Genomic DNA, 14,415 nt, shown 5'->3' on the forward strand with positions numbered 1-14,415 from the left:
AATTGATCTTTTCTTTGTGTCAATAATTTTACACTAGTTACTAAATCTCATTCTTAGCATATTTATATAAAAGTAATATTCTTTTTATTTTTATAGAAAATAAAGTAATATTCTTGGTATTTGATTCTTGTTTCGCAAATTGCAAGTGGACCTAATCTAAGCCCAAGCGGATTCACCATGTTTTTCCAAGTGGACCGATCTGTCGAAGAGGCACTTTTCTTTTCTTGCACAAAAGAAACCTATCCCGCTTATCCTACACGTGGTACGATCTTAAAGACCAATGATTCCGTGAAAACAATACAAACCGTAGGATGAAACCCCACATTCGTATTATTAAGTAGACTGATTTAGGGGTCCCTCAAAGATTAACAAAGCAGATAAGTGGGGGCTGATTTTCTAGGGTTTGGTGGTACTCTCTCTCTCTCTCTCTCTCTCTCTCTCTCTTTTGCCCTTTGCTTGATTATTAGCCGAAACGTACACTAAAAGACCAAAATCTTTCTTTCAAGTCCTCAATCGTTCTCTACACAAAAGAAACCTGGAAGAGATACGTACTTTACAGAAAAGTTCCATGCTTTAAAGATTACTTTCGTTTTGGTCCTCAATCAATCAGGCAATGGAAGAAACCGACGAAATCCCAGACGCCAACAAAATCGACACCGGCGAAGAGGAAATCGCGGACCAGAGTCTCCCTGAGCTCGAGCCTCCGTCTCCTTCCCCGACGCCGGAGGTATTTCTGAAGGAAGAGGTTTCTGATCCCGAGCGAGAGAACGGAGAAGAGAAATCCCTAACCGTGGGTCTCGCTCCCGTCCCGACGACTTTGGCGGCGAAGAGGCCGTCGAGGGACCGCCACACGAAGGTGGAGGGGCGTGGCCGGAGGATCCGGATGCCGGCGACCTGCGCGGCGAGGATCTTCCAGCTAACCAGGGAGCTAGGGCTGAAATCCGACGGCGAGACGATCCGGTGGCTTCTGGAGCACGCAGAGCCGGCGATAATCGAAGCCACCGGGACCGGAACGGTACCGGCCATCGCCGTCTCCGTCGGAGGAACGCTCAAGATTCCGACGACCTCGCCGGCGAGGCCGAACGGCGAGGTCTCGGAGATCCAAAGAAAACGACGAAAAAAATCGTCGAACAGCGAGTTCGTGGAGGTAAACGACAGCGCTTCAATGTCGTCGGGGCTCGCTCCGATCGCGCCTGCGGTGTCGTTCGGCGGAGGGAATGGGCTTTTGCCTATGTGGCACTTGGGTGGGCCCAACAACGGCCCAGCCGGGCCTTTTCTGATGTTCCCTAATGGGCCTGCCAGCCAGGCCCATATGTGGGCCGCGACGCCGTTTTTTGGCGTCCAGGCCCGGCCCATTTCCAGCTTCGTTTCTGCTCTTCAGCCGGTTCAGCTCCCCGGTCCGCATCTGTCCATGGCCGGTTCGGTTTCTAGCGTCTCAACCTCAACTGTCTCTAGCTGTAATAATAATAATAACAATGGGATTAGTAGTAATAGTGTTGGGTTATCTGGTCCGAGTCCGACCACTTCGACTCAGATGTTGAGAGACTTTTCGTTGGAGATTTACGACAAGAAGGAGCTTCAGTTTATGGGCGCCAACTCACAAGCTCAGTGATGACCATTTTTAATTTAGATTAATTAGGGCCTTTTTAGTCATTCAAAGTTGTTGACTTGTCTTTGTGTCAAGACTTAGTAACTTGTAACTTGTAACTGCGGGTTTGTAGCTTCTAATATTTTTCTTTGCTAGACGGAGTGGAGTATTGAGATTGTTGTGTGTTCTATTGAGATTTGAGTGTGTCTCCATAATTATAACGGTTAATATGTATGATATTTAAATGCTGATTTAAAGGTTAATCACGTGTAATTTGGGTGATGATTTGGTTGAGTTTTGTCCGTTCCCTCGTGGCGGAGAAAAGATCACGTGATCCTCGTGATTCACACGTGTTGTTGAGTAGGGCCCACCGATGGTATGGGTCCGGGAAAGACTGTCCGTGGGGACGTGGACCATCCATCCATAGTCCATACTGAGATGTGTCTTTTCTCCTTTTTTCCTCCAAAAAAGTGGGCCACAAATTGTGGTCATGTTACTTAGGACACGTGTCGAGGGATTAATGGGTGAAACATGGTTTTCTCTTTCTAGGCGTGGTTGTTGCTCAGAAAACCCCAACTTGACAGGCTGGCCCAGCTGACACGCGCTTATGGGACCCTTGTGGTTCTCCGGTAATTCTCTTTCATACCAATTGATTTACCAGCAGTGCAGTTCGGTAATTACTCAAACTAATGCTCTTAAAGCAATGATTAGGAAATGGAACTTGTGATACTTTCCCGCCATTCGCATTCCCAAATTTACTCTAATCGTTCATACAAAGTTAGCTATTTTATTGTCGTTTATTCTAGGGCGTGCACGGTCCGGTCCGGTCTAAAACCGGTCAAAAAATCAAACCGAACCGGTTTAAAAAAAATTAAACCGGACCGGACCAAATAAGAAAAAAAAACAGGACCGGACCAAACCGGTTAAAACGGTCCGGTCCGGTTTGAACCGTTTTAAACCGTTTTAGACCGGATCATTTTGGACCGTTAGACTATTTTACACCGTTTTAAATCGGAGCATTTTATTTTAACCTATTTTTATTTATATTTTCTAAAATAATATTCGGTCCGGTTCCCTTTTATACCGTTTTGGACCGTTCTAGACCGGACCGTCTTAGACCGGACCGATTTAGACATATTTTTTTTTTTATAATTTTTTTTATTTAAATACTAACCGGTCCGGTCCGGTCTAAATGGCGGTTTAAAATTTTTAGACCGGACCGGACCGGACCATTTAAAAGTTCAAACCGGACCGGTGAAATTTTAAACCGTTTCAAACCGGACCAATGGTCTAAAAACCAACGGTCCGGTCCGATTTACGGTTTTAACGGTTTTTTTGCGCCGCCCTAGTTTATTCTATAAACTGTAAATTAAACTATGCAACAATGTATGTGTTTGCTTTGGATCAAATCAAACGGTGTAAATTAAACTAGTAAATTGCTTTCCACCGGACAAAGGCCCTCCAGACGTAGGCACGAATTGTCGAACTGGGTTACCAATCCCTGTGTTCTTTATAATTTCGCACTTACAGCTTTCTCTGTTTGATCACTCGAATTTTAGTTTTTGTCACAGAATCTGTCACAACATATTCCGTGACATACGCACGGTTCACGTAATTTCAGAAAGCGTTAGTTCTTCACCTATTAAACCCAAGGGAAAATCAGGTGCTAGTAGCCGTAAGAAAAAAAGGGAGGCCCCGTAACACAAAGAAGTTAGATCCTGTTTCAGGCGGATGTGGGGAATTGTTGAACAAATCAGATAAGGTATCTTCTCCTTCATTGTTTTGCGAGTGATTTGCAAAATGTCTTTTTAATACGTGAAAAGCTTGTCGATAACAAATACTGAATAATGTGTTTGTGTTATGCCAGGCCATCGATTGTACTATAAATTATGAGCAGTGAGAGTTGGAGCCCAAGGAGGCACCTAAGGTGCCTCAGGGGACTGATGTTAGCAAGACGTCTTCACTTAAAGTAGGAGTGATTCCTTGTCCTTTCGTTTAGTTTGGTTCTCCTATTTCCTTGAAAGTTTGAATTTTTTGTAACTGTTACCGTGCCATAAGGAACACCTGCAAATGCTCCGAATGTTGGAAAAACTCAATCCGCTGCTAGAAAGACGAGAAAAGGAAAAGGAAAAAAAAGGATTAATGGCTTTAAGGATCCTGGTGAAGTAATGGACTGTAAAAGATCAGTTACGGAAGCTTCCAGTTCTGTCATTTCTCAAGATAAGATATCAAGCCCATCGTCCGTTAGTTTAAGCTTTCAGAAACGAGTCAAGTGAGAATTCAGTTAAGAGCACTGCCCTTGTCAGCTCAAGTTCTTGTAGTTCTGCCAAAGGGCATCCCATCACAGACAACATCCAAAGTGTTCAAGACACTGAAGTTGCCGACTCCTCTCAGCCGACCTGTATTGTTAATGGAAATGCAGTACCCTTCTCTACGCATGTGTTGGATGGTCACAGTGTTGGAAATGGATATATAAACATAGAGAAGCCTAAACTTATTAGAGAAGCTGATCTAAAATCATCTTCGTCGGAGAAACAGGTTAGAGTTTTTGACATGAAAGAGAAAAATGTTTTAATTCGGGATCAAGATGGTAGATGTCTATCTGATACAACGCCTTCAAGCGAGTGGCTGAGTGTTGCTTCTACGTACTTTCCACCTCGTTATCCACATCTCCCTCATGCCACAGATCGATTGCATCTGGCATCATCACTTTCCTCAGACTTCGATACCGGCCATACACCAGCGAAATATTGAAGGTGTGTGTAGCCCGCTCTTGGCCCCACAACTGCCTATGAGTGTAGACTGGCCTCCTATGGTTCGCAGCATTTGTGGGCTAGCTCCATCTCGTGCCGAGGTGGCACTACACTTATCCCCAGGAATTCTCCAACTGCAACATGCCTCTTAATTCAGCGAGCACTGATGAGGAAAGCAAGAATTCCGGGGATTTCGTAGATTCGCCCGATTTAAAGAATAAAAATGAATTACAAGAGGACTGGGAGTGGTTATCGGAGGACGAAATGGATATCCATGAAGTAGATTATAATGCAATATTTTGGTGGTGGAGTGATGTACTGGGACCCATCCGATCGCCCCATGGGAGGATTCTCTCGTCCTCCTTCCCTTAGCTCAGACGACAGCTCATGGGCTTGGCGCGAGGCTGACATGAACAGAGCTGTCGACGATATGGTTGCTTTCTCATCTCCGTACAGCACAAACGGTTTGACTTCTCCAACTGCTGCGTTTTGTTCTCCTTTCGATACTCTTGGTCCAGGACACCAGGCCTTGGGTTATGTCATGACGGGAAGCGAGATTCAGGCCAAGATTCTTCATACCCCGACAACACTTACGGATGCACTTTCCGAGGAAGATACTGGTAGATCGCTGACAGATTTAACCGGCGAGGTCGAAGGGAAAGCTCGAGATTCCCTTCCTTATCACGTTTTACCTCCCATCGTAATCCCAAATATAACGCGGGACAGGTCAAGGTTCGAGTTTAAGCTAGCGTGGTCATGATGTTAAAAGTCCGTGTCTTCCGCTTTCTAGAAGCGAACACCCTCGAGTAAAGCGACCACCGTCGCCTGTCATGCGATGTGTTACGCGGGGCCCGCGGCCCCCTCCCCCGTCCCCCCTGAGTGATTCCCGAAAACACAGGGGCTTTCCGACAGTTAGTAGTTCGAGCCCAAGGCATTGGGGTATGCGAGGCTGGTTCCACGATGGAGCTAATCTGGAGGAAGCTTGCTTATACAGAGATGGTGCTGAAATTGTCTGGCCATCTTGGAGAAGTAATAACTTTTCAGGGAACTCAATCATACAACCTCTTCCTCCAGCTTTACTGCAGGATCGTCTCATAGCTATATCCCATCTAGCTCGTGACCAAGAACACGTGAGTGAAGCATTGTTTTTTTGCATGGATCGTCCAGGTTGCTGCACAAAATCTGGCCAGAAAGCCTTACATAACATGGGCTGTCAAGCGGGTTACACGTTCTCTCCAAGTGCTGTGGCCCAGGTCCAGGACAAACATATTTGGTTCGAATTTGACAGGTTTGGCACTTCCTACCACTGATGTAGACCTTGTTGTTTGTCTCCCTCCTGTGAGGAACCTGGTAAATTTGCTAATCTCACCCTTAGAAAATTCGATATCTATAATTTTCATTCCATCATCTGTACCATAATTAACTTATTTCTCGTCTGATTCGTCTTTTGAAACAGATACCTATAATCATGCTCGCGGTTGAAGTTCCTCATGATCTGATCGCCGCATCTAGTTCAAACGTTCAATCACCAAAAAGAAGAACCTAGTCATGACCAAGGCTCTACAGCTCATAGCGATGTGGTTATTTTGGAAGAATCTGCTTTGCCAAAAAGCACACTGATAAACCGTGATTCTCCAAAGGACTCAATATCAGTTCGGCTTGACATTAGTTTTAAATCTCCGTCACATACAGGACGCCAGACTACTGAGCTGGTATGTGATTTTGTTGATATTTGTATACAGAAAGACATTCAGATTCTATCCCTTGAGTGTTTATATGTCCACCTGTTTGCAGATAGAGAAGCAAACGATTCTCTTTCTTATTTCTGAATATGTAATTTTGGGTATAACATGCTATTTAAATCTATATAAACTCAAATAACTAGGAGCTAACACATAGAAATGATTACTAACTGAAAAAGATATAATGCCAAGCAGATAAATATAAACTCAATTCAATAAACAATATCCTCGCCTTGGTTTTTTCTAGTTATTAATAGAATTTGCTGTTTCTATTAAAAAAAAAAAAAAAAACAATATGACTAGGACAGAACTGCATTACCTGAAGTTGTGCCTTATATTTCTCTGCATTTGTTCTTAGGACACCTTTAGCACTTTATGAATTATTCCTAAATATTAATTCAAATTGCAGGTTAAGAAGCTGACTGAGCAGTCATTTCATTCTGGTGGCTTGAGCTCGTATTGTTTGGTGAGTAGTCATTTCATTTGATCAATTTGGGACATGATGATGGTGTGTTGTAATGTTAAACCGAGTCCTATAAATCATATGCAAATGTTTTTGGATGTTGCTGATCAAAATATACTACCATCCAATTGATGCATTCTAGTGAATTAATCCTAGAGATCCTGTAATTGTGGCTTTAACTAATCAGGCTGGGCTTTGCATCACCTGTGACTGGTATCAGATGTCTACTTTATCTCCATAGTATGTAATCAATCGTAATCTTCATTCCCATGACAGATATTGCTAGTTATACGCTTTCTTCAACATCAGCATCATCTTGGCCGGTCTATCAATCAGGTGAATTAACGCTGTTTTAGCAGCATCCTTTATGGAATGTTTTATCACACGTGAAATTAAATTTTATGGACAACAAGTTGTTCGGTTCACAGATTTCGTGATCTAGCTGAAGCCAAATTATATTTTAGTGACAAATTATATTTTTTTATTGCAGAATTATGGGAGCCTGCTGATAGATTTTCTTTACTTTTTTGGGTATGTTGTGATTGCTGTCTATAATTCAAGTGCTTATTTTATTTACACGAGACATGTCATGAAATCTTTTTGTTATTCATGTACGCTCCTCAAGAAACGTTTTTATCTTAAATAAACCAACTTTATTTCCAGGAATGTATTAATTTGATCCTCGTCAAATGCGAACATCAGTGAGGGGAAGTGGAATTTATATTAAAAGGGAAAGAGGTTGTAGGTAAGGCGCTCCTATTTTTGCTTTATACCATAAGCATAGATTTTAGTTTTCCCAAAATTCTTGCTATCATGATAAGAGAAGTCAGATAAACCAAAAAGTTGCAGGTTTGATTCAGTGTTACGAAAATTCTGATTATCATATCTGCATGATGTTTGATGTTCCAGCATTGATCCAATACACATTGATGATCCCCTATTCCCAACAAATAATGTGGGTAGGAATTGCTTTAGGATTCATCAATGTATCAAGGTAATTTCCTATATTATATTTCAACAATGGTCTCAGTTTATTTTTTCTCTCATTCTGTTCAGTTTTGGTTTACTCTTGTGGATATATAGTTTTGAGTGACACAAATAAATATGATATAGGCATTCTCGGAAGCATATGTGATATTGGACAATGAGTGTGCCAACTTTGCCAGTGACAAGGATATGAGTTCGGATGTTTCTCCAAAACTGCTTCCAAAAATTATACCCAAGTATTGGTTTATCGCAGGAGTAGTAATTCATCACACACTACATGTTTGGAAGGTATTCTCAGATTTCGTTGTTGAATGTTACAATAGTTTATCTGCTGTCTTTTTTTCTTTTCTTTCTGGGTGTTAAATGAGCACAAAAAATTTAAGACAACATAAACAAAAAAGCAACAGAAATCTAATTTTTTCCGTTTTAAAGAATTCTCTTCCTTACAGAGAATAGCATCGGATTGGGTTATAAAATCTGAACTATATGAACATCTTGTGTAATTTTTCAAAATGAATTTTTCATTGTTACTTCCCATGGTTTGTCACTTCACTTCCATCTTCATAATTCTTACATTACGATGTTCTGAATATTTTCCCTTTTCTTATAGCATTCGCAGCGTTCGGTTTCTTGATTAAGTAAAAGATCGCAGCGGTATGTAAGTTCTACATACCGTAAATGGTTTCGAGTAAAGGGCTACTTTTTCAGCTCTCTCTCTAATAGGAGGCGCAATCTGAACATAGAGAGCAACCGTGTCTTATTCTCAAATGATGATTGTGTACTCAGGCCTCGCACCGCATGTCATCATCGGGATATCTGGGCATTACATCTCCATCGCCATTGAGGTAATTTACTCTGCAAAATTATAGACAAAATGATGCTTTCTTGTGAATTACTGAATTAGCATAAATTACTTTGGAAACTCAGAGACATGGGTGCCATCCGAAATGTCTTGGCAATCTTTACACATCTCTTATGAGATCTCTGTTATAATGCATGAGTTATATATTCTATACATAACTTGAACATGGCTGATTTTTCCTGTCCAGGGAAAATGCCATCAAGTTTCAAGCATGTAGATAACACGAATGCCAGTTTTGAGCGAACCGCAACTAACCCATTTTCCTTCTCAAAACTGACTTCAGATTCGAAAAACTGGTTTTCCCAAGATTAAGGAGCCGTGAATAAATCTTCCTCGAGTTCATGGGCATAGCCAGATTGTCCTGACAACCGATATCTATAGCCTGAGTAGTGAATTATTGTTGCAGTTATCACCCTTATTTCTCCACGCTTGTGCTCTCTGTTCAATAATTCGCATAAACAATCCTAGATTTGTACTCTGTTAATTACTTGCAGTCCGCTCTCTTTTCTGTAACAGGGTGGTTTGATTCTATAGTTGTAAATGTACACTACTTGTAATGTATAATGTAATTTGTACATTATGTATTAATTTAATACAAAGGCAAACCTTACAACAAAATTGTCTCCACTTGTAAAAAAAAACGATTCGCGATGGTCAAGTTAATAAACTCTAGTCGTCTTCAGAGAAGAGATCAACGTCCTTTGGAGGACCTCGTCGGAGTTGCTCTTGTAGATCTCCGCTCTTCGGCAAGACAAGCTCGATCCCCTCGCCCTCTGTCGAAAAATACCTCTCCAACACTATCTGTTCCAAATTAGTAAGGAAACCGAAGACATCAAAAGCTTCACTTATGAAAACATTGCCCCAAACATAAAAAAAAAAAATCGGAAAATATTTAATTGCGTTACCACTGCAGCATAGGCGTCGGAATTGTTTCGCCTAGCAGAATCACTCAGGTCCCTGAAAAAAAAAAAGAAAAAAAAAAGAGTTCGCAAGTTATAAACCAATCCAATCCAACCTCTAGTTTTCAATACACAACGACACTCTGTAAGATAAAAATATGAATATGTACATAAAAAAAATTACATGTTGATCATTCTGTCAGATGCTTCTTTAGTTGTCCCATGTTCATCTAGCAAGTAAACTCTCCAACCCCTGGATTATGAAGAAGCACAGATTAAAGTTAATATTGTCAACATTACGTTAATTAACAAGTTATATTTATTAAAAAAAAAAAAAAAGTACCACCTTTGAGCAGCTCGAGCGGCAAATCTGCCAGCAACACTCCGAACTTTGTTTGACTGTGGCGTCTCACTCCCATCGCTTGATTTTGGAAGCCCAATTATAAACTCATCAACTTCCTACATTTGTTACTTATTTATTATTAAATTTTCAGTAACAAAAAAAAAGAAAATCAAATGAAAACTCAGTCTAGTGTTTAAGTCTACGTACCTGTTTCTGAGCAACCTCAAGAAGGTGTAACTCAAGTTTGTCTCCTCTCAGTTTCAAAACCTTAAACGGAGTAACAGAGTCAACAAACAAAACGGAAGAGCGACGAACTAATAGTAATAACAATTTTATTCTCTAAAAAGACGAAATTGGATATGGAGTGTGGGGGATTATTACGGAGAGAGGACGGACGGTGTAGCCTTTGCTGAGAGCGAGGCCAGTACGGGACAATCCCAAATCTACCCCTAGACTGAAGCCTCCTCTCCAGTTCGGGTCTCGCTTCCGGCGAAGGGCATTCGGTGGAATTTCATCTATCAAACTCGAAACGGCCTTTACTCCGTTAATGTGTCTACGTTTCTGGGGAGGGAAGGGCAGAGTGAAAGGGGCGTTTTGGGGATTTTGAACGAAGCCATGGAATGATGATTGTGGCGGCAGGGAAGCTCGTTGTAGTTGCACCGACCTCATCCCTGCGCGCAAAATTGAGAGAGAGACGAATTTAATGGTCAAAATACAAATTTTGCTCTGGTATTTATTTTTGGGTCAAGCGGCTATATAGCCAAATAGAACTTAAGATTTTGTAAAATAGCCATAGTTTGTCAACTATAAGCAAATTAGCCAAAGTAAGATTAATCTAGGTTGGATTAAATTTAATCCCAACGAACTATAAAGACTGAATGTAAGGTTTATGACGACTGAATTAAAATTAATCGAGGCAGGATTAAAAGTCGTAGTACTCTCAAATGGTTATTTTGCTATACCTAATGAAACTATGGCTATTTTGCAAAAGTCATAATTTGAATTGGCTATTTCATATCATTTTTCCTTTATTTTTTAGCTACGTCATCACAAACCCCTACTGATGACATTTAAAAGTGTAATTAAATTATCTAAATGTGTAAATATATTTAATAAATTGACCACTACCTCCGATGACCCAATTCCCTACGACTCCGGCGCCGGCGTCAGCTCCGGCGATGCAACGCTTTCCAAGCATGGACACGATTGCGAGCAGATCCGGGGATATGGGCAGAGGAGGAAATTACGGGTTGGTACCGGCAAACTCGCGGAGAACAGCTTCATGGAGCGGAGGACTCAGCGAGGCTCGTGATAACAATTCTTCTTCGACGAATGAGATAAGGCCTTTAGGGGAAGCTTTAGGGATACCTCCGCAGATGTACGTACTAATTTTATGTGATGTCATGTTATTTATTTTCTAATTTGTTTGCAATGAATGTAATCATATTTTATCGCATATCAAGATTAATTATTTGTATCAAATTAGAATAAATTTAAATAATTATATATGTAATTTTGTGATAAATTAATACAATCACTCACAAAATATATAATTATAATTATTATTGCGGAGCCGCTGAAGTTGCGGAGCCGGGCCTCGAAGGAGGAGCGGTGAGAGAAGCCGAGGGTGTGTCCGCCGGACAAAGCGACGAGGTCTTTGAGGCCCAACCCTCGTTTAGCGAAGCTTTGGGCGAGCTGAGACACGTTCATCGTCGGAGCCGGCAAGTTTACCGTTTCGGACGCTTTCGATACCCTTCCGTCTTTCCTTCCCTTTCGCACATTCCAGTAAGGCCCTCCGGACTATGATTTTTTTTTTTTTTTTTCGCATCGATCTTGAATTTTAAATTATAGTTGCACATTGATCGTTCACTACTACGAACTCTTTGATTTTGGCTTACATGGTGGCTCCAGGGACAGAGCCATAAATGTTAATTAGATTTTGGCTAATATGCAGTTTATGCATCTACTAGTATTATAAAGAAATATTTCATAAAATTCATGGTTAAGAATAAATTTATATATTTTTTTTGACGGACTTAAATTTTTATTTGTTATTTTACTATTATCACAGTTTTATTGTATTTTGTGTGGAAAATATGAATGGAAGTGAAGAGAACAGCTACGGACACCACAATTAAGAGATTAGGGATTGATTTTTGTTTAAAGGCCAAATTGCTCTCATGATACAAGTTTAGGGTCCACAAGTGCCAAAAAGCCAAACTAATTTGTAATTTTACTTTTAACCAAGGATTTAAATACCGGACGGGAACCGGTCCGGTTCCCCCTTTTTGGAGCTCCCCGGCACCGGAACCACCAAAACCGGAAGTTTCCGGTGGTTCCGGGGGAGCTCGCCCAAAAACCGTCGCGACCCACACAAAAACTTCCCACTTCCCGACCGGATCCCGCCGACCCGCCTAGTTCCCGACGCAACGAAGACCATTTCTGCCCAGATCCCGCTGGTCTCTCTCGCTCCCGCTCGATCTTCTTCTTCTTCTTCTTCTTCTTCTTCTTCTTCTTCTTCTTTTCTTCGGTCTGCTTTTCTTTCCTTTCCACGTGGGTTTTTTTTGTTTTTTTCTTTCTTTTGGCTGATGCATTTAATTTTATACGGCCATGAAGACTTAATGGCAAAGTAAGTAACTAATGTAGATAAGTGATGAGTTGGCAAGCTCAACCTTATCCTATTAATTACAATCAAACCCCTTATTCCTTATTTTCTTTTAAATGGGTCCTGAAAATTATTACAACTAACTCCTCCTCATATAATTATTTAATTAAAAATATTTCCTCGGAAATACTTTATTAATTGAGATAACTCGATAATTCCTTCACTCATTCCGAGATTTCTCATTACCTTAATATATTTAAATTACTCAATAAACTCATTGGACCATAATTCACCTAAGAGACGGAAAAATATAACGAGGAATTTACTTCACTAACTTCCTTCCGGATTAATTTCACGTTGAAATTAGTTAGGTCGTTAAAATATATTTTCACTTTCACAATCTTTCTTACATTCGTGAAAATATTCTAAAACATTGTACATTATTTTTAATTTTATGAATTTTATCCTACGTACTTTGTAATTTGTATGTTTTCTGTATATTACTTTTCTGAATTCCCCTCGGTAAATACGGTATTTGACGGTATTCCTCTACGGTAACGGTAAGTTCAACGGTACCAGTTTCCTTTTTTTTTCTCGCTTCTCCCGGTATTCATTTACGGTACGGGGGGTTACCAGTAAATTCGAAAGCTCGGAACGGTAATGGTAACGGTATTTCGATGCTTGCTTTTAACTTACAATCTCTAGCGGCAATGGAAAGTATGTCGGAACAAGAAACCGTCCCTGGGCAAGCCGATTCAAGCTTTGTTTTCGCGTCGTCAATGACATAAAACGACGCCAGCGAGATGTTAGGAGGGCCGTCTTTCTCCGCTTGGTTACCGGGAGTCGAGTCAAGTAACACCGACGCATCGCATCCCTAATCACATTCAAACAAACAAATAATTCTCTAATTAGATCATATGGACTTAACACTTAATATTATTAGTGCGGATCGTACTAACCCTAACGAAACAATCATGAAAGAACATCCTGAGGATTCGAGCCGGGACTTTGGGATCGTGGATCGTCGCGTTGTAGACGGTCGCTAGGATGATCTTCTCGGCTTGTGGACAAGTTTGGCTATAATAATAGCTATTCAAAGCCGACTCCGATAATGGAACGACCATAGCCATTATTAGAAGCATCATACCGAGGTAAAGCATGGTTTTCGGTGTAAAGCATGGTCCGACGGCGAGACGATCCGGTGGCTTCTGGAGCACGCAGAGCCGGCGATAATCGAAGCCACTGGGACCGGAACGGTACCGGCCATCGCCGTCTCCGTCGGAGGAATGCTCAAGATCCCGACGACCTCGCCGGCGAGGCCGAACGGCGAGGTCTCGGAGATCCAAAGAAAACGACGAAAAAAATCGTCCAACAGCGAGTTCGTGGAGGTAAACGACAACGCTTCAATGTCGTTCGGCGGAGGGAATGGGCTTTTGCCAATGTGGCACTTGGGTGGGCCCAACAACGGCCCATTTCGAGCTTCGTTTCTGCTCTTCAGCCGGTTCAGCTCCCCGGTCCGCATCTGTCCATGGCCGGTTCGGTTTCTAGCGTCTCAAGCTCAACTGTCTCTAGCTGTAATAATAATAATAACAATAACAATGGGATTAGTAGTAATAGTGTTGGGTTATCTGGTCCAAGTCCGACCACTTCGACTCAGATGTTGAGAGACTTTTCGTTGGAGATTTACGACAAGAAGGAGCTTCAGTTTATGGGCGCCAACTCACAAGCTCAGTGATGACCATTTTTAATTTAGATTAATTAGGGCCTTTTTAGTCATTCAAAGTTGTTGACTTGTCTTTGTGTCAAGACTCAAGACCAAGTCAAGACTTAGTAGCTTGTAACTGTGGGTTTGTAGCTTTTAATATTTTTCTTTGCTAGACGGAGTGGAGTATTGAGATTGTTGTGTGTTCTATTGAGATTTGAGTATGTCTCCATAATTATAACGGTTAATGTGTATAATATTTAAATGCTGATTTAAAGGTTAATCACGTGTAATTTGGGTGATGATTTGGTTGAGTTTTGTCCGTTCGGTCGTGGCGGAGAAAAGATCACGTGATCCTCGTTATTCACACGTGTTGTTGAGTAGGGCCCACCGGCGGTATGGGTCCGGAAAAGACTGTCCGTGGGACGTGGACCATTTGTCTTTTCTCCTTTTTTCTCCAAAAAGTGGGCC

The 14,415-nt window shown here is 41.3% G+C and overlaps 3 protein-coding genes and 2 pseudogenes across 7 annotated transcripts; 3 read left to right on the forward strand and 2 right to left on the reverse strand.

The window, feature by feature from the left end:
• Window positions 1-348: 348 nt before the first annotated feature.
• LOC149380042 (TCP family transcription factor) lies at window positions 349-1,784 on the forward strand. Its single transcript, XM_089602375.1, has one exon. It carries the CDS (start codon window positions 614-616, stop codon window positions 1,610-1,612), a length of 999 nt encoding a protein of 332 aa, XP_089458501.1. The 5' UTR covers window positions 349-613; the 3' UTR covers window positions 1,613-1,784.
• A 1,946-nt stretch (window positions 1,785-3,730) lies between these two features.
• Window positions 3,731-8,689, forward strand: LOC149380043 (uncharacterized; annotated as a pseudogene). Its single transcript, XR_016294249.1, has 10 exons — window positions 3,731-3,753; window positions 3,850-6,053; window positions 6,493-6,549; window positions 6,823-6,882; window positions 7,037-7,077; window positions 7,172-7,291; window positions 7,456-7,540; window positions 7,660-7,821; window positions 8,320-8,378; window positions 8,583-8,689. The product of XR_016294249.1 is annotated as an uncharacterized LOC149380043 (transcript).
• LOC149380044 (uncharacterized) lies at window positions 7,988-10,967 on the reverse strand. Of its 4 annotated transcripts, XR_016294134.1 has the most exons (9): window positions 10,766-10,967; window positions 10,671-10,697; window positions 10,019-10,308; window positions 9,845-9,904; window positions 9,641-9,753; window positions 9,479-9,547; window positions 9,301-9,352; window positions 9,002-9,196; window positions 7,988-8,388 (listed from the first exon to the last, which is right to left on the reverse strand). XR_016294134.1 is itself a non-coding variant. In XM_089602707.1 (8 exons), the coding sequence occupies exons 1-8, from the start codon at window positions 10,833-10,835 to the stop codon at window positions 9,065-9,067; spliced, it is 810 nt and encodes a 269-aa protein (XP_089458833.1). In that variant the 5' UTR covers window positions 10,836-10,967; the 3' UTR covers window positions 8,740-9,064. The 4 variants fall into 4 exon arrangements, 3 of the variants coding, with proteins under 3 accessions (XP_089458833.1, XP_089458832.1, XP_089458834.1); XM_089602707.1 differs by lacking the exon at window positions 7,988-8,388 and having other exon boundaries at window positions 8,740-9,196; window positions 10,671-10,694; XM_089602706.1 differs by lacking the exon at window positions 7,988-8,388 and having other exon boundaries at window positions 8,740-9,196.
• Window positions 10,968-11,093: 126 nt separating this feature from the next.
• LOC149380045 (peroxidase 66-like) lies at window positions 11,094-13,414 on the reverse strand. The gene is made up of 3 exons (XM_089602709.1): window positions 13,202-13,414; window positions 12,928-13,116; window positions 11,094-11,437 (listed from the first exon to the last, which is right to left on the reverse strand). The coding sequence occupies exons 1-3, from the start codon at window positions 13,400-13,402 to the stop codon at window positions 11,120-11,122; spliced, it is 708 nt and encodes a 235-aa protein (XP_089458835.1). The 5' UTR covers window positions 13,403-13,414; the 3' UTR covers window positions 11,094-11,119.
• LOC149380046 (transcription factor TCP19-like) lies at window positions 13,412-14,225 on the forward strand (annotated as a pseudogene).
• The last annotated feature ends 190 nt before the right edge of the window (window positions 14,226-14,415 follow it).

Source organism: Urtica dioica, chromosome 12 (assembly GCF_054948205.1).
Source record: "Urtica dioica subsp. dioica isolate 48M chromosome 12, U.dioica_male_clone48M_v1_H2, whole genome shotgun sequence".
Taxonomy (NCBI): domain Eukaryota; kingdom Viridiplantae; phylum Streptophyta; class Magnoliopsida; order Rosales; family Urticaceae; genus Urtica; species Urtica dioica.

Bases quoted from the DNA above. Each gene is read 5' to 3' on its own strand.
- LOC149380042 (XM_089602375.1), top strand. From the start codon at position 614: ATGGAAGAAACCGACGAAATCCCAGACGCCAACAAAATCGACACCGGC.
- LOC149380044 (XM_089602706.1), bottom strand. From the start codon at position 10,835: ATGCTTGGAAAGCGTTGCATCGCCGGAGCTGACGCCGGCGCCGGAGTC. The intron at 10,698-10,765 runs GTAGTGGTCAAT...AAATGTCATCAG, and splicing joins AGGGAATTGGGTCATCGGAG to TAGGGGTTTGTGATGACGTA. The intron at 9,754-9,844 runs GTACGTAGACTT...TAACAAATGTAG, and splicing joins TTGAGGTTGCTCAGAAACAG to GAAGTTGATGAGTTTATAAT.
- LOC149380045 (XM_089602709.1), bottom strand. From the start codon at position 13,402: ATGCTTTACCTCGGTATGATGCTTCTAATAATGGCTATGGTCGTTCCA. The intron at 13,117-13,201 runs GTTAGTACGATC...GAATGTGATTAG, and splicing joins TTCATGATTGTTTCGTTAGG to GGATGCGATGCGTCGGTGTT. The intron at 11,438-12,927 runs GCAAGCATCGAA...AAAAAATCATAG, and splicing joins CTAGAGATTGTAAGTTAAAA to TCCGGAGGGCCTTACTGGAA.